At 44.5% G+C, this 18402-nt stretch overlaps 1 protein-coding gene across 1 annotated transcript in view; it reads left to right on the top strand.

Moving 5' to 3' along the window:
• Positions 1-2119: 2119 nt before the first annotated feature.
• Positions 2120-18402, top strand: part of c11h3orf70 (chromosome 11 C3orf70 homolog) — a 35307-nt gene continuing 19024 nt past the window's right edge. Inside the window, exon 1 of the mRNA XM_080198765.1 lies at positions 2120-3545. Coding sequence (XP_080054891.1) covers positions 3365-3545 — 181 coding nt within the window. The 5' untranslated portion in view covers positions 2120-3364. The remainder of the gene's footprint in view (positions 3546-18402) is intronic.

The raw sequence follows: 18402 nt of genomic DNA, 5'->3' as shown, positions 1-18402 counted from the left end.
CTCAGGATTAAACAGCATCTTCGTGTTAACTGTCTGTTCAACTGGCCATTTCTCTCTCCCCTTTGATCCATTATTTTGATGTCGCTGTAACTCCTTTCAATATTCTCTGAATCCAATTACGAAACTAAAGGACCAATTTCACAAATGTGGAAGTTAAAGGTTATGAATTCCAATAAAGGGCCTGGGAAGTTCTGTCTAACACCTCACTGACCTTGTGGACTAAAATTCAATCTCCCCCAAGCCCTGTGGATTCCTGATGTAATGAGCTGAATTTCCTGGCCCCAGGAATTGAAGGTGAGTAATGGGCGGGTTTCGGGTTGGGGTTGTGGCGGGGAGCGGTGGAGGGGGGTAGGGGCTGGATGACCCGCCATGCATTCCTGCCTTGGGGGGTACTGTCCCAGGACAGGCTGGAATCAGGGTCAGCTGTCTGCTCCATGGAGGCAGGCAGACAATTAGGTCCCATTTAGGGGTCATTTGGTGTTGGAGTGGCCACCTGCCAAGTGTTGAAAACCCCCGCGTTATCTCATTGAAGGTAACCTCATGACAACAGGTTACCTCTATGACTGTATAATGGGTTAGGTGTCCCTCGGGGATGGAGACATCCCACCCCAGTGACCATGGGGATCAAAGACAGTAACTGTCATACTCCTGTAAAGAGGATCATCCTCCATCCCAAAGGCTCTACCAGCTTTTTGCTTCCACGTTGGGAGGCTCTCATGCTCAAATACTGTCCCAATATCACTGCTGACCTTCTGAAAGGGCGTCTGGTTTCAGGAACCAACACTATCCTTAACTGAACAACAAGGGTACAGATGACTCAGTGATGGTTATAGCAGTGAGTGGGCAGATTCAGGTGTGTCCCACGTGAGCCTCATGTTGGAGTCCTGACAGCTAGTGTACATTCAGCCCAAATGGACTGGATTCTGAAACAGAAACAGAAAATGCTGGAAAATCTCAGCGGGTCTGGCAGCATCAGTGGAGAGACAGTAGAATCAACGTTTTGAGTGAATATTGTCATAATTACAGTTATTTCTTAGATTACATTTTTAAACCGGATGATTTAATGATGTGACCATTAACGTCAATGTGTAATTTTGTGAAACATAAGAATCCAAATTGGAATCTGCTCAAACCCTGAAAAAAAGACCAGTTTGATGAGCCTGTCCCATATTATCGTACTGCCACTGGGTATCTTAACCCTCACTGCTGTTCATCCTATAGCAGTTTCATAATCTCATGATGGACAAAAACGTTAAAAAACTGAGGCCAATTCAGGGATATAAAGAGTTCTGGAAAATTTTTCCCTGGACCTGAAGCCAATTCAAAACAATTTGCAGATCCATCTCCCTATCAGCTTCCTTCAGAAACTTGTTCCCTTTTGAACATTTATAGTGGTTAATTCACTGTATAAATCTGCAACTGAACTGATGTACAGTCGAAAAAAACCTTAGAAGAGAGACGAAAACTGCAAATGTTTGGGATCAGTCCCCTTCAACCATATGAAGGAATAAAAATCTTATCTTATTTCAATATGAATAGTTTAGGGAGCTGAACAAATCTGAAATCCATGTTTCTGTAACATAGAATCCTCACAGTGCAGAAAGAGGTCATTTGGCCCATTAAGTCTGCACCAACTCTCTAAAAGAGCATCTTACCCAGGCCCACCCCAACCCTGTAACCTCATGCATTTACCCCACTAATCCCCTTAATCCACATATCTTTGGACACTGCGGGGCAATTTTGCTTGGCTGATCCCCCTAAACTACACATCTTTGACACTAAGCGGCAATTTAGCAGGGCCAATCTGCCTAACTCACACATCTTTGGAGTGTTGGAGGAAATCGGAGGAAACCCACACGGACATGGGGAGAACCTGCAAACTCCACACAGACTGTGGGATTGAACCCAGGTTCCTGGCGCTGTCAGGCGGTAATGTTGTGCCACCGTGCTGCACCTGGAATTTAAAAGAAAAATAAAACTTCGGGAAATAGCACAGCATAGGGTTAACAACTGCAAGGAATCAAATGCAACCAATTCCTTTTAAGGGAGAGTTGCTCCCTCAGCCTCCCTCCCACTAAATTTCAAGTAACTGCCTGATGTTAGACGGGACCGGCTACATTTTGGACAGCATCTGGTCAGAGAAATTTGTTCTAATGAAGGTTCTGAAGGACTGGGGCGGGTCTGAGTGCAGAAAGTGGACGAGACGTTGCTCCAGATGTGAAGGCAGTAACTGAGCCAGATGTCAGGATATTTCACTGAGATTCTTGTTGCCAAAGTCTTTCTCTTTGTCTCCACTTTCTGACTGTATTTCCCCCGGCTGCTGCTTCGTGTCATTTGTATCACAGTGAAAACCACAAGAACATTGAAGTGACTAAATAAAAATCCCCAGCTGCAGCAGGAAGGATAGGAGAGCGGAATAGATTGAGACATTCTCTCTCTACATGGGGAACTGAATGTAAGCAGCCCAGTTTGGAAAGTGTACAGCAGCCGCCGCCACTGCAGGGTGTGTTTTTCATTTAAAAAAGGAAGGTAGAGTTTGACTTTGCAGCGTTTGTGGAGCTGGCCAGCTTTTGCTGCGATAAATAGCGGAGATTCCGGGAGTTCGCCGTTCAAATGCTGCCTCCTGGCCTCTAGAGAACGGATCAGAGGCTGATGCTCACTCTCCTGCAGCCCCTGGACCTTCCTGCAGCTGCCAGAGTTTCGGCAAAGGGGCTGAAACTGATCCCATCGCCATTCCCTGGACAAGTATTCTGCTGAACGGACATTTTCCTGACTTCTCAACTCTGCTCTGACGTGGCATTCATTTTGTCTCGATTCCTCCCTCTCTCCCTCTGCCTGAAATAGTTGTATTTTTTCCCGTTGAGACATTTTGCTGTTTTCGCCCATACTTGGAGATCATTTCCCTCTGCAGCTTCTTCGGCAGCACCATGGGCTTTCCCTCTCCATGGTTACTTTTCCTGGGGGATCCGGCTTGATGAGGTGGGATTACCCCCTTTCCGGCTGCTCCCTGCTCACATCATAACCGCTTGCTCTTGCTGTATACCCCAAACTGCCACCACCTCCAACCCTGAGGACCCGATTCTCCTCCCCTTAGGATTTCATTCCCCAATCCTGAAGATTTCATTCCCCAATCCTGAAGATTTCATTCCCCAATCTGAAGATTTCATTCCCCAATCCTGAGGATTTTGTTTCCCAGCTCCGAAGATTCCATTCACCAAACCCAATTCCCCAAATTCTGCAGAGTGTATTGCAATCTCCAAGTTCCTAATTATTGAAGTTTGTTACTGCATCCTGCTCTTTGTGGATTTTTCCACTCGGATTGCTACCTCCACACCCCCTTCCTCCTTCCCCCCCAGGCTGGACAATGGCCTCTGGTGTGAGGAAGGTTGCGAAAAGTGAGAAAGTGGATGAAGCTCAGGCTTTAGCCAGGAACTGTGCAGGAAGACCAGACTTCCAGCCTTGTGATGGTCTCTCTATCTGTGCTACCCACAGCCATGGCAAATGCTTCAAACGGCACTGGTGCTGCCACTTAGGATGGTGTCATTGTAAGTAATATTCATTACTGCTCATCAATGTTTGTGTGCGATTAGCTAATGCAAAGTGCCAGTTAACATTCTGCTGAGGTCTGTATCGATGCTGTCCTTGGCTAATTCGATGTATATTCCTCAGAATATTTCTGGAGAATCTTGAATTCTCATCACCCTTAACCGGGATGACTGGAGCTTGTAGGATCCCATTTGTGAATTGGATTTTAAAAATGTCTGGCCATCTTCCAATCTCTAAGTTAGGAAAGCAAGCTCGTAACAACTGCATGGAGGAAATATTTGCAACATATTTTGCCGTGGTGTTGGGGGTCATACTCACCTTGCTACAGGTTAAGATTTTTAAGACAATATTTTATTCCCAGTGACCTGTGATTAGCTTCCACAAGGGGACTGTGCCTCTTCATTTCATTGTGCCACTGCCATCTTCATCTGTGGACTACACTCAGTCTGTGATTTCCCATGGCAACCTCACAGGAGCACAGTGTTTTTTTTTGAATAAGTGAATATTAATATGAGTGATTTTTATAGAACACAAAGCAGCAATGATTGATCACTATGATCCTGGTGGATTATTGGATATCACAATGGGCTGAAGGGCCTCATCTGTACAGTATGACTCTGCAACACAGTCGTACAACAATGAGCAAATTGGCCTCATCCTGCTCACTGTTTAAATGGTAATGGGTTGAAGGGCTACGGGGAGAAGGCAGGAAAATGGGGATGAGGAACATATCAGCCATGATCAAATGGTGGAGCAGACTTGATGGGCCGAATGGCCTAATTCTGCTCCAATATCTTGTGAACTTATGCCTTAGAATCTGAGCTATGCGCTTTTCGTGTTGGGAATTTTTCCCTCAGTCCCATGAGGAGAAATTGGTCAGGGTTAGTCAAACTGGATAGCATTTTACCTGCAAGGAATTGAACACATCTGGTTGAGAACAGGATTCTCCCACCCTCTGTCCATGGTCAAAGTGTCTCTCGACACACACTCCCTAAGCAGACACACAAGCAAGACTGTTGTGGTGATCCATCAGAGTCCATCATTCAGTGAATCCTTGACTTCAGGGGAAGGAGGTTAAGAGCAGAGGAACAATCTGGAAAAGGGAACAATTTAAACACTGCAAAGAGAAACTGGAATTTTGATCTTGTTTCCAAAGTTCATTGGGACTTTGGAATTATGACAATGGTATGACAATCACTCAATGCCAACTCCCACACTTTAAATAAAAATAGATCATTCTGGAAATAAAGACAAAGTTTGTCAGCATCTGTAAGATAAAAGGTAGGTTATTGTTTTAAAAGGGGGAACCGTCCCTCACGGCAGGCTGCTGCTCTGCATTTCTAAGAGTTTCGTTTTTATCTCAGGTTTGCATGACTTGTCATTTCCCCAATTATCTCCATGCATTTCATTTGATTTTAATCTACCGGGGGTTCCCAGAGCAGCGTTAGAAACTAGTGTGAGTTCATAACTCAGCTCAGGAAACACAGATGCAAAGTAGGAAAGATAAGAGAGGAGGATATCAGCTCTGACAACACTGGGGACCTAATTTATGTCGGACGTAGAGGAAGAGGAAGGGGAAGTGGAACTGAATTTATCACAGTTGTAACTGAATCACAAACATTTACATCCTGCACACCCTGGTTTGGGAATTTTGGCTGTAGTGCCAGCCAGTCATTGTTGCTGTTAAATCCTGAGACTATAGAACTTCACAGAATCACAGAATGGTTCCTGCACAGAAGGAGCTGGCCCTCTGGAAGAGCAGTTCACCCATCCATTTTCCTGCACAATCTTCCTTTCCCGAGAGTAATCCAATTCCCTCTTCAATGTCTCAATTAAACCTGCCAATTCCAGGGCAGAACATTCCAGATCTCAACCACTCACTGCCTGAAAGAGTTTCTCCTCATGTCGCCATTGCTTCTTTGGCCAATTACCTCAAATTTGTGCCTTCTTGAACTCGATCCCTCCATCAATGGGAATAGTTTCTCCCTATCTAATCCGAGCAGATTTCCCATGATTTTGAGTTCATCAGTCAAATCTCCTCTCAACCTTCATTTCTCTGAGAAAAACAATGGCAACTTCTCCAATCTATCTTTATAACTGAAGTCCCTCATCTCTGGAACCATTCTCGTGAATCTTTTCTGCACTCTCTCTAATGTCTTCACATCCTGCCTAAAGTGTGACACTCAGAACTGGGCGCAATGCTCCATCTGAGGGTAAAACCAATACTTTACACAGGTTCATCATGACCTCCTTATTCTGGTACTCTATGCCCCTATCAATAAAGCCAAGGATACTGTATGCTTTATTAACTGTTCTCTCTGTCCTGTCACTTCCAGTGATATATATACATTCACACCCAGGTTCCTCTGCTTCTTTAGTACAGAATCCTGTATTTGATTTTGCCTCTCCACATTCTTCCTACCAAAATGGATAATTTCACACTTTTCTGCTTTACATTTAATCTGCCACTTGTCTTCCCGTTCCAACAACCTCTCTGTAGTCTTTTCAACTTCCACATTATCTTCCTCACAGTTCACAATACTTCCAAATTTTGTATTTTTACAAAACTCAAAATCCTTAACAGAATCAGTCACGGGCAGTTTGGGAACGACCGTTGCTATGGGCTTTAGGCCATCTGTTCAGGCACCAGCTGGGGAAAGGCAACAAATGCATAGTTTGTTTTTACAAACGCGGCGTAGAATCCAGCCCAAATGAACAGAAGGAAAGGAAAGAAGTGAAACAGGGCAAAGTCCTTGGATTCATCTTGTCTGGTCCTGGCGCCTTATCAACCTTAAGTACAGACAGGCTATCCAATATCTGCTGTTTATCAATGTGAAACCTTTCCAGTGTCTGAGCTACTTCCTCTTTACCATAACATGCTCACCATCTTATTCCTTGGTAAAAACAGATGTTAGTATTAATTTAATGCCATGATCATGCCCCATGGATAAATCCTCAATTTGGTCCCGAATTATCTTTCCTCTTTTTTATCATCTTTCACTGTTTAAGTGTGACTTTGGGATTCTGTTTTATGATTGGCTGTCTGTCCCTTTTCTCTTTCTCAGCTTCTGTTATTTAATTTTTTACTTCCCCGCTGAACCTTCTGTGTTCTGGGTTGGATTATCCACCTCAATCTGTCGTAAACTCAATTTTTCTTCTTTATCTTAATCTCTGTCTCTTTTATTATCCTGTGAGCTCTGCATTTGTTTAACCCAACCCTTCTTGGGAATATACCTTGACTGCTCCCAAACCATTTCTTCTTTCAAGGTAAACCATTATTTGGTTACAATCTTCCCTGCCAACCTTTGACACTATGTTTTTTGGGACAGGTCATTCTTATCCCATTGAAGTTGGTTTAGCCACAGTTAATGATTCTTACTTTAGATTGTTCCTTGTCCTTTTCCATAGCCAGCCTCAATCTTATGAATCAATGATCACTCTTCCCTAAATGTTCTCCCACTGACACTTGATTCATCTCATTTTCAGAACCAGGACTTGTTGTGTCTCCTTTCTCATCGGACTGGAAACAAATTGCTGTAGATAGTTTTCCTGAACACACTCTAGAAACTCTTGCCTCCCTCTGCCTTTTACACTCCTATCCCAGTCTATATTCAGATTATTAAGGTGTCCCATTATAAATATCCTATCATTTTTGCTCCTGTCTGTAATTACCTTTCAGATTTGTTCTTCTAAATCTTTCTGCCTAGTTGGCTTATCGATCACACCAAGCAATGGTAATGCATCTTTTTTGTTCTTTAGCTTTAGCTAGATAGATTCTGTCCTTGAACCCTCCGCAACATCCTCTCTCCAGTACCACCACCCACTCCTCCAAATTAGTTTAAACCCTCCCCAGTTGTAGTAGCAAATTGCCCCATGAGGATATTGGCTCTGCTTAGGTACAGCCTTTCCAGCTGTATACATCCCATCTTTCCCAGGATTGATCCCAAAGGCTTAGAGTCGATAGCCTTTGGTCCTGCAACATGTTTTCAGCTTCACATTCATTTCTTTATCTTTCTATTTCTATGCTCACTTCCACATTGTACAAGTTTTTTTATTCGTTCATCCATGTTGCTGGCTAGGCCAGCATTTGTTGCCCAATCCTAGTTGCCCTTGAGGAGGTGCTAGTATGTGGTAGAAACATTCACAGTGCTGTTTGGAAGTGAGTAATCTGGAGATTACTACTTTTGAGGAACTCTCCCAATCTCCCTACACCCTGACTGCAGGACCACATCTTGCTTTCTGTCTGTGTTATTGGTACTGATGTGGACCATGACTGTTAGCTGTTCACCCTCTCCTGTCAAAGTGCTCTGCAGTTGCTCAGTGACATCTTTGACCCTGTCACTATGAAAGTAGCACACCATCCTGGATTCACTTATGTGGCCACAGAAACATCTGTCTGTTCCCCTAACTTTCAAATCACCAATCACTATTGCTCTCTCGGTCACCCTTGCAACTCCCTGTACAGCTGAGCCATGGTGCCATGGGCTTGGGTCTGGCTGCACTCCCCAGATGAACCATCAGTATTCAGATCCAAGACTGTTTGGAGAGTGGGACTCACTCTGGGCATTCTGACTCCACCTGCCTGTTCCTTTTTCACTGCCTGGTGCTTACTTCTGTCCGTCTCTCCCTACATACTCATAAGCTTAGTGAGACTTCAGTCACAGGCAGATTAATTGTCTAATATTAATAATATGAATCAAACTGGGTTAGATGGAAGTCAAACTGTTAAACTTCATCAAAGATTGGGCACAGAACTGGTTTAACAGTTTAATATAACATCTGAAACTGGACCTAATTGAAGAATAGTTTGTGATGGTTTGACCATTTTGAGTAAGTTACACTTTGCAACCTAAAAAAAAGCCTAAGCTCCAGCATCAGAAACATCGACCCCTGAATGGACCAGGCATTTTATACTCAAATTCTCTCTGCTCCCAAATTCCTCTTCAACTCAACAGCATAAACCTCTGAAAATCACTCTCCATTAGGACATTCCAGTGTTCACACCAAACTTCCTGAGAATCATATTGTCATTAAATATTCAAATAGCTGCGGGTTGATGCTTGCCAAATGGATGGTGAATTTAGATTACCCAAAGTGGTTTCACATGGGAGAGGAGATTTATCCAATCATTCAGAGAGGAATATGAACCCAAATACCAAAGGTCAAAGGCCACTCATTGCATCATCAAATACAGATACTGAAAGTAATCCACAACATTGAGCAATAATCAACTTTCATGGAATGTGTGTTTAAATTTCCTTAACTGAAAACCAGTTTACAACAAGTAAAAATTACAACGTCAGCAGATCTTTTAAGACTTGTTATAAATCAGATCTGATACCTCTACAACCCTATGACTTTAAGTTATATATTACACCCACTGCTAATTGGCAGCAGGAAGAGAGAATCTTTTGAAATACAAGCTAGTAAGGTACACATCAGTTGTATTCTGGAATATCCTTTATGGAGAAACATTTCATAAAACCATCATTCTGGAACATTGCTGGGTAATTCTTTGGCAAACATCATCAACACTAGCAGTTTCCCCTCTCCATCTGCCCTCAGTGTGGTGTCTCTCCAGTTTCCCTTCTGTATCTGCCCTCAGTGTGATGTCCCTCCAGTTTCCCCTCTCCATCTGCCCTCAGTGAGGTATCTCTCCAGTTTCCCTTCTCCATCTGCCCTCAGTGACGTGTCTCTCCAGTTTCCCTTCTCTATCTGCCCTCAGTGTGATGTCCCTCCAGTTTCCCCTCTCCATCTGCCCTCAGTGAGGTATCTCTCCAGTTTCCTTTCTCCATCTGCCCTCAGTGCGATATCTCTCCAGTTTCCCTTCTCTATCTGCCCTCAGTGTGGTGTCTCTCCAGTTTCCCTTCTCTATCTGCCCTCAGTGCGATATCTCTCCAGTTTCCCTTCTCTATCTGCCCTCAGTGAGGTATCTCTCCAGTTTCCCTTCTCTATCTGCCCTCAGTGTGGTGTCTCTCCAGTTTCCCTTCTCTATCTGCCCTCAGTGCGATATCTCTCCAGTTTCCCTTCTCTATCTGCCCTCAGTGATGTGTCTCTCCAGTTTCCCTTCTCTATCTGCCCTCAGTGTGGTGTCCCTCCAGTTTCCCCTCTCCATCTGCCCTCAGTGAGGTATCTCTCCAGTTTCCCTTCTCTATCTGCCCTCAGTGTGATGTCTCTCCAGTTTCCCTTCTCTATCTGCCCTCAGTGTGGTGTCCCTCCAGTTTCCCTTCTCTATCTGCCCTCAGTGCGATATCCCTCCAGTTTCCCTTCTCTATCTGCCCTCAGTGTGGTGTCCCTCCAGTTTCCCTTCTCTATCTGCCCTCAGTGTGATGTCTCTCCAGTTTCCCTTCTCTACCTGCCCTCAGTGAGGTATCCCTCCAGTTTCCCTTCTCTATCTGCCCTCAGTGAGGTATCCCTCCAGTTTCCCTTCTCTATCTGCCCTCAGTGAGGTATCCCTCCAGTTTCCCTTCTCTATCTGCCCTCAGTGTGGTGTCTCTCCAGTTTCCCTTCTCTATCTGCCCTCAGTGAGGTATCCCTCCAGTTTCCCTTCTCTATCTGCCCTCAGTGAGGTATCCCTCCAGTTTCCCTTCTCTATCTGCCCTCAGTGTGGTGTCTCTCCAGTTTCCCTTCTCTATCTGCCCTCAGTGAGGTATCCCTCCAGTTTCCCTTCTCCATCTGCCCTCAGTGTGATGTCCCTCCAGTTTCCCTTCTCTATCTGCCCTCAGTGTGATGTCCCTCCAGTTTCCCTTCTCTATCTGCCCTCAGTGAGGTATCCCTCCAGTTTCCCTTCTCTATCTGCCCTCAATGTTGTGTCTTATTTCATCTTATTTCATCTTATTTTGGGATTCAAACCTGGAACTTCCTGATATTTTCTAAGTGCTCGACCAGACAGGAAAACTGTTGTGTAGCTGGCCCACTGCACTGCCAGCTGTGCTGTCCAGATTTTCCAGCGGATAGTTAAAAAAACAGCTGGAGGCGTGTCTCTCACTGTTACACTGGTGAGGCGACACCTGATCTAACTACTGATTTATACAGGTTTATTATAACTTCCTCACCTTTGTACATCGTGCCTCCACTTATAAAACCACAAATCCTTTTGCTTCTTTAACAACACTGGGCCTAGTTTTACCATTTTCATTCTAAGTGCTGAATCTAGGCACAATTCAAGATCTGACTTGGAAATCTGTTCCCAGGTGCCTCCATACACACTCAGCCTGAAAAAAAAATCACATCTGAATTGTGCTGTGGGTGGGGCTTAGCGTACCCAAAATGATCAGAGCTCTGAACTGCGCATGCTCAGTTAGAAAAACATTTGAAAAAGCGCGCCCGTGTCAGATCACTCCTGGGCCACAGAAAGTAGAGAATGCGTCCCGGGAGCGAAAAGTGGGAGCGATGGCCACCACACACATCATTACCCTCTTATCCACTAACCCCTCCCCACCCCCACCATTACCCAGATCAATTGCCACCCCCAGCTCACAGAGTGGCAGCGGACCCCAATGCCCTGCCACCATGTCCCCAAAGAGAATGATCTGGCCTCACTCCCCCTGCCCTGCCCCGCCCCGAGAATGATCTGGCCTCACTCCCTCTGCCTAAGAAAACAATCTGACCTTGCTCCCCCCCTCCCTCAGAGGTACATCGGACCCACCGCCTCCTCCCTCCCTACCCTTTCAACAGAGAATGATCTGGCCCACCACCCATCCCCCACCCCCTGACCTGCCTTCCTCTCCCCCACCAACCAGACAGTGATCAGGCCTCCGCCCCCCATTAGACAACGATCAGCCCTCCTCCCCCAACCAGACAACAATCGGCCCTCCTCCCCCAACCAAAGAATGATCTGCCCCCCCCTCAACTCCCCCCCCCAACTTCCCCCTCCACCCGCCCTCCCAACCAGACAACAATCAGGCCTCACTCCCCCTCCCTGACCAGTGAATGATCTGACCCGCCTCTCTTCCCTCCACCACTGATCTGAGTCAGAGAGCCATTGGAAGCTCAGAACTCTCTCTTCAGCAGCTGGAGCGCCCGATTCAGGCTTCTATTCAGCAGGCCCATTTTGGCACGATTCCGGATCGGCAAACGCGGCGGTAAAGGGGGAAATGCTGATATAGTTTGGCAGGCAGTTCATTAATACAATTTAAATACATGCAAATGCATTTAAATCACCATTACACACATTTCGCGTACAAATCGGATCGTGGCCATTCCCAGGTTTCAGTAAAGCGGCCGTCTGTGCAGACACGGGCGCAGATCGCATTAATGACCTCACACATTTTTGTGCCCGAAAATGATAAAATCAGGCCCTTTATAACGTGCCCATTGAACGATTTGTGTGTGTAAATCCCTAGCACTTTGGAACCCCATTTATACCATTTTCTTTAAACTGTTGTGATCAGTTTTTTTCCACAGTGTTACATTTTACATGTTGCTGTGTAAATTTTATGTGCCACGTATCTGGTCATTTCACGAGTCTGTCAATGTTCTTCTGAAATTTGCTGCTGTGCTTCCCACTGTTCAGTACAAGTCTAAGTTGTGTATGTTGTGTAAACTTTGTAATTGTGCTTTTATACCTATGCCCAAGTCATTAATATATATCAAAAGGAGCAATGGTCCCAATACTGTCCCCTGGGGGAACATCACTGTTTACTTCTCTCCAATTTGACAAAGAACCATTCACCAGTACTTTCTTGTTATTTATCTCTTGCCCAGGCTACCAATGTCCCTTTGATCTCATTGGCTTCCGTTTTTCTAATTGAATAATTCATTATTTGGCACTTTATCATTGATGGTTATGATCATAGGTTGATACTGCTGCCTCACAGCGTCACGTGTCCAGCCTTGGGAGGTGTGGAGTTTGCACGCTCTTCCCACGTCTGTGTGGGTTTCCTCTGAGTGCTCCGGTTTCCTCCCACAGTTCAAAGATGTGCAGGTTAGATGGATTAGTCATGCTAAATTACCCCTTAGTGTCAAAATGTGTGGTTTAGGGAAATTGACTGGGTATAAATGTGGAGTTATGGGGATAGGGCCTGGGTAAGATGCTCTTAATCACTGCAGACTCGGGCTGAATGGCCTTGTTCTGCACTGTAGTGATTCTATTTCAAGATAAAGAAAGTCCTTTAAATCTGTACGTGAATTTGGTTCCCATGTCATAAACAGAAGCTCTCACAGTGCTTGCATGAGTGTTTTTTATTGAGTTCAGTATTAAATTAATCAGCAGTGTGCCCACAGCTAGGGCAAAGCCAGTCCATTGATAAAGATTAAAATAAATTAAAACACTGCAGATTAAAATTGCAAAGCTACAAATGCTGTTCATCCAATATAAAAATAGAAACAGCAACAAATAGACAGCATCTGAAGACAAGAGGAGCAGTTAATCTTTTGTGAGTAGGTCTAAGAAGCCTTTCAGATATCTTCGAGTCTCTGTTTTCAGACACTGACACAATGGTAGTGTGGACAATCACACATCCTCTCCATTATATAGGTTATCTGTAACGTCCATTGCTCAGCCTTATCTAGTCACCTATTCCAAAGCTCTAACTACCCTCCAACCCCCATAAAGCTGACCAAAGTTGTGCTGACCATTTCCAAACAGTACCAAGTTCCCTTTACCCATTACCCCTCCCTGTGCTTGGTGACATATTTCAGCTCTAGACCCTACACCTTCTTTTGAGTGCAAAAGCCTTTTACTTCTCTAACTCTGCAAACCTCGGGGAACTCTGCATCCTCCAACCCTGGCCTTATATGTTTCCTTAAATACTTTACCCCTCAGTTGGTGGCCACGCCTTCAGTTGTTGAAGACCTCAGCTCTAGAACTCCCTCCTTAATCCTTTTCATCTGCCTTTCCTCTTTTGGAACCCTCCTTAAAACCTGTTTTATTCACTTAGTTGTTTATTTAAAGCATTCTACATTAACATTATTCGCGATTCCAGCAAGCAGCTGGTAATCCAGTAGAGGCACTCTTCATATTGCTGGCCTGGGCCTGTCTCAGCCAAATACTCCACCTCTGTGTGAGAAGAGAGCGGCCACACATTATCTTCAACACATCACTGCAGATAATCAGTGGAATCAACACCTGAACCGTAGCACTCAGTCCTGTCTAATATCCCATCTCCTTTAGTGTACTGAAGGGCAAATAAACTGAATGAGAAAGAACACAACCATTGGAAAGAAGATATAGAAATGACCATCAATTGTTCTTTTTGTGTAATCATTTAGTAAAGGTAATGTTGCCACATGCCAGATGACCATAGACTGCTTTCTCCTTTGAGGGGGAGAGCTGACTGGTGGTGATTTAACCTTATGGTCACCACACCTCAGGTGAGGGGCGAGGAGCAAGGTTGAGAAAGCAGGTCCTTCATGAATAACTTCAACCAGTATGCTACAACTGCATCAAATTCCTCTCCATGCTGTTTTAACATTGGCACAACCCAGTTTAATTTAAACATCTGGATTCAAATAGAAATTTGGTTCAGGCATCTCAAAGGTTTGTGTTGGAGTAGATTCCTATCCTTTGATGTTCAGAACATAAGAGTCTATTTTAATTCCAAGTGGGAGTTATGCAGGGGAAGCAAATCTTCCAGTGATGTGAGTCTGGGAGATTTGAACTCCCAATTCTCCTGCCTTGTGGGGAAATCTCTAGGAACATAGAACATAGAACATCGAACACTAGAGCACAAACAGGCCCTTCGGCCCACGAGTTGCGCCGATCACATCAATACCTACCAATCCATAGACCTATCTATAACCTCCAATCCCATTAAATCCCATATACTCATCCAGAAGTCTTTTAAAAGACCCCAGCGAGTTCGCCTCCACCACCACTGATGGCAGCCGATTCCATTCACTCACCACCCTCTGAGTGAAAATCTTACCCCTTATCTCAGTTGCTACAGCAGCAAGGTTCGTAGATAGATTTGTGTTCATGCAGTACCCTGGCCATCAGAGCTTACAAATTGACGGAGAAGTGAGTAAAAGGTCAGATGCAATCTGCAAAAAGGACCTCACTGACAAGCATTTCATTTTCAGTTTGTATCAAATCAACAGCTCTGAACACAAAGTGTGGAGGAAGCAAAACCACTGAGGCAGAAAACAAGTCTTAAATTTTCTGCAAAGCAGTTGAAGTCTTATACTGATTTAAAGTAATTAGATGTTTTAGATTCTCCTCATTCTTATAATAAGTTTCTGATGAAGTTCCATCAATACACGGTGAGGATCTTGCTATCCAGGTGTTTCTGATTTACAATATAGAAGATCCCAGTGAAGAGTTCCATATCCCAGTTGATCCGAGTTGCATAGTTGGCCTTCTCCAGAGATTGCGATTGAACCTGGACCCAATCTTGTTCCTATCTCCAAGATCAATACAAGATGTTTCACAATCCAAAGGCATACCACAAGGAATCTGTGAATTTTTAACCTGTTTCATTCTAAAATTGAATCACAATTATTTCCCGCTTTTCCCTCCCATAAGACCGAAGATCAGGAGTATGCCATTTGGCCCATCGAGTCTGTTCCCATTCATTGAGATCAGGACTGATGTGACAATCCTTAACTCCACTTTCCTGCCATATCCCCATAATCCTTGATTCCCTTACTGATTAAAAATGTCTTTCTCAGCCTTGAACACACTTTATGACCTAGTTTCTACAGCCCTCTGCTGTAAAGAATTCCACAGATTCACTTCCCTCAGAGAGAAGAAATTCCTCCCCATGTCTATCGGAAGGCCCTTTCTCTGAGATTATGCCCTCTGGTCCTAGACTCTCCCACAAGGGAAACAACCTCTACAGTGCAGAAAGAGGTCATTCGGCCTGTTGAGCCTGCACTGACTCTGTGACAGAGCATTCCATCCAGGCCCACCCTCCCTTCCACCCTATTCCCATAATACTCCGCATTTACCATGGATAATCCACCAATCTACAAATCTTTGGACACTAAGGGGCAATTTAGCATGGCCAATCCACTAACCTGCACAACTTTGGAGTGTGGGAGGAGCCCCACATAGACACGGGGAGAATGTGCAGACTCCACACAGACACTGACTCAAGCCAGGAATTGAACCCGCGTGCCTTGTGCCGTGAGGCAGCAGTGCTAGCCATTGTGCCACCGTACTGCCCATTTGTGTTTATTTCCTACATGCCCTGAGAATGCAGTTACAAAGGAGAGAAACAGCTCTGGTACAACACAGAAAGGCTGTGCTGTAATTTCTATCATTCCTTTACTGAGTTTGAGACTTGAATGATTTTTGCAATGTCAGTGCTGAGCCGAATTTAGCAAGACATGACCATTAATAACATGGACGCAGCTTGGCTTTGCATGACCTCGTGTTTGAGGTCAGGCTGGTTTTGATTTGTGAATCAGAGCACAGATAATTGGCTCTGACTGAGACTCACAGTTCAAAGTTCTCACCTTCACACAGAATTTAACTCCCAACAGGAGTCCAAATGCGTTGGGACTGAAATATAATGACAATTACAGATGACATGAGGTGAGATTCACTTGATCAAACCTCCAAGAATACCTCCAACCAGAGGGGGCAGCTACTCCCGGCTTTACAGTCATGACTATGTCTCAACCTGTCTGGAAGTGTTAGGTGGCCAGTGAGTGGCAGTGAGGTTCCAGGAAGCCGGAGAATTAGAAGCTGTCATTTCCAGGAATGAGATTGGTGGATAAGTGGAGGACTTGGAGGGTGTGGCACAAGGTGGAGAATAAACCACGTGGGACCCAGAGGATAACCCTGCTCCTCTGTACGTCCCTTTCTCATGCCTCCCCCTGCAGATTGTCACTGTTGGCACCATCTCATTATAGGCCTTGGATTAAAAATGTAGTTGGGCGCCAATAACGTCATCAGAATTCAACTTCTATGTTTCAAGCAGGACACCATTGGCTTCTGGAGCATGTCACAGAATCATGCAGAAGAGGCCCTTCAGCCCATTGAGTCTGCGCTGACATGTCCCTCTCACTTATTCAAATGAGTAGGTTAAAATTGCAAACTAAATGAAAGCTACAGCATTGGGGTGAACAAGTCAGTGTGGCCATTTTAACTGTGCACAGGGAGAAGGCAGCTTTAAAATGAGCTTTGTGTTCACTCCATTATTACTGTTTGAACTACTATTTCTGTTATCTTTGATTTTCCTGTTTCAGTTTCAATAATCTTTAACATTGATCCCCAGCCAGTATTTAGTAAAATTAAATGATTTGTTAAACAAACAGAATTTACATTTTCTTATTGTAGATTAAGTACTGACTGACTTCAATCTTTGTCCGAGGCTCTTGGAGTATAAATGCTCCCTATAAGCTATAGTGAACAAGACAGTGAGAGCAATATGTTAAATGCAGGACAAATTATTGAATGAATGAAGAGTGTACTTGTAGAGGGTATTACAATTGTCTCATTTAAAAAACAACATGCAATATTTGTTTTTTTCAAATCTGAGTTGTCAGCTGCAATTAGATGCAGCTAGCTGGAGAATTTGCTATTGAATTGCACTGGTTCCCATGCTGTGCACACGTCTGTAAGTGCAACAATTCAGTGTGTTTTAGAATTCTGCAAGAAGGAATCTATGATTTTTGAAATGTTCAGAGAATAGACTTGAGTTTTTTTCTTTTTTTTAAAATTTTGTTCCAAAGACAAGGAAATTTTGCTGCACAAATGCCATTTTAGCTTCTGTATGTTTTCACATTTAGGCTGGAATTCTCCCATCTTGTTCACCTTGCAACCGCTGTCAGCGAGAATGGAGAACTTGGCGCTCAGCCAAATCTCATTTCACAGCAGCAGGACTGGAGAATCCCAGCTGTGGGCGAGGTCAGAGAATCTCAGCCCCGGGCGAGGTCAGAGAATCCCAGCCGTGGGCGAGGTCAGAGAATCTCAGCCTCCAGGCAAGGTCAGAGAATCCCAGCCCCAGGTGAGTCTGGAGAATTCCAGCCACAGAGGTGAGGATGGAGAATCCCAGCTGCAGGCGAGTTCAGAGAATCCCAGACGCAGGCGAGGTCAGAGAATTCCAACTCGGGCGAGGTCGGAGAATCCAGCCCCGGATGAGGTCGGAGAATCCCAGCTGCGGGGGTAAGGTCGGAGAATCCCAGTCACAGGGGTGAGGTCGGAGAATCCCAGCCACGGGCGAGGTCAGAGAATCTCAGCCGAGGGCATGAGGTTGAAGAATCCCAGCCGAGGGCAAGGTCAGGGAATCATAGAACTCTATCAGGAAAAACACAACGTTCAGAGACACCGGGTTGTTCATTGTCTAAATGAAACTGTACCTTTATTTATCTATCTTTACAACTGTGTAGTGCCTTCTGAGAAAGTGAACCCATGTACCTTCTTCATCTGCAACTTCTCACTCCCTGGTGTGGATGCTGCTTTTCTGGCTGTTGTAACCTCACTGTATGTGGTTGAATCTATCACTAACTCCCACTCTCCTCAGATAAAGCAAACTCTGAATGTGTACCAGCCATTGAGAATTGTAGATTTGAAACCTCAAAGCCTCTCCATCCCCTTGTCACACTGGATGGACTGTACCTGCTATTGACATTTTAGTAATATATGTCTCCCACTCTGCAGTACTTCTAACCTTTTACTTTCTTGTTTAAATAAATCCCTGCCTGCCTCCAGCCACCATTCAACTGCCACTCACCTTCATTCAGCAGGGAGCTAGTCAATGTTGTTGACTCCAAAGTTGGCTCTACTCTCTCTCCAAACAGATGCTGTCAGACATAAAGTTTTCCAACATTTTCTGTTTTTGTTTCAGATTCCTGCACCTGCAATAATTTACTTTTGACTTTTATTTTGCTACCTTCAGAGCTAATTGCCCCTGAACATTCCACAGCACCTTATAGATTTTAAAAACTATAAATGATCCAGTAACTGTT

This window comes from Carcharhinus amblyrhynchos, chromosome 11, assembly GCF_965287045.1.
Source record: "Carcharhinus amblyrhynchos chromosome 11, sCarAmb.v2.hapA, whole genome shotgun sequence".
Lineage (NCBI taxonomy): Eukaryota > Metazoa > Chordata > Chondrichthyes > Carcharhiniformes > Carcharhinidae > Carcharhinus > Carcharhinus amblyrhynchos.
Note: the sequence above shows the minus strand (reverse complement) of the source record. Positions and strands in the feature narration are given on the sequence as shown.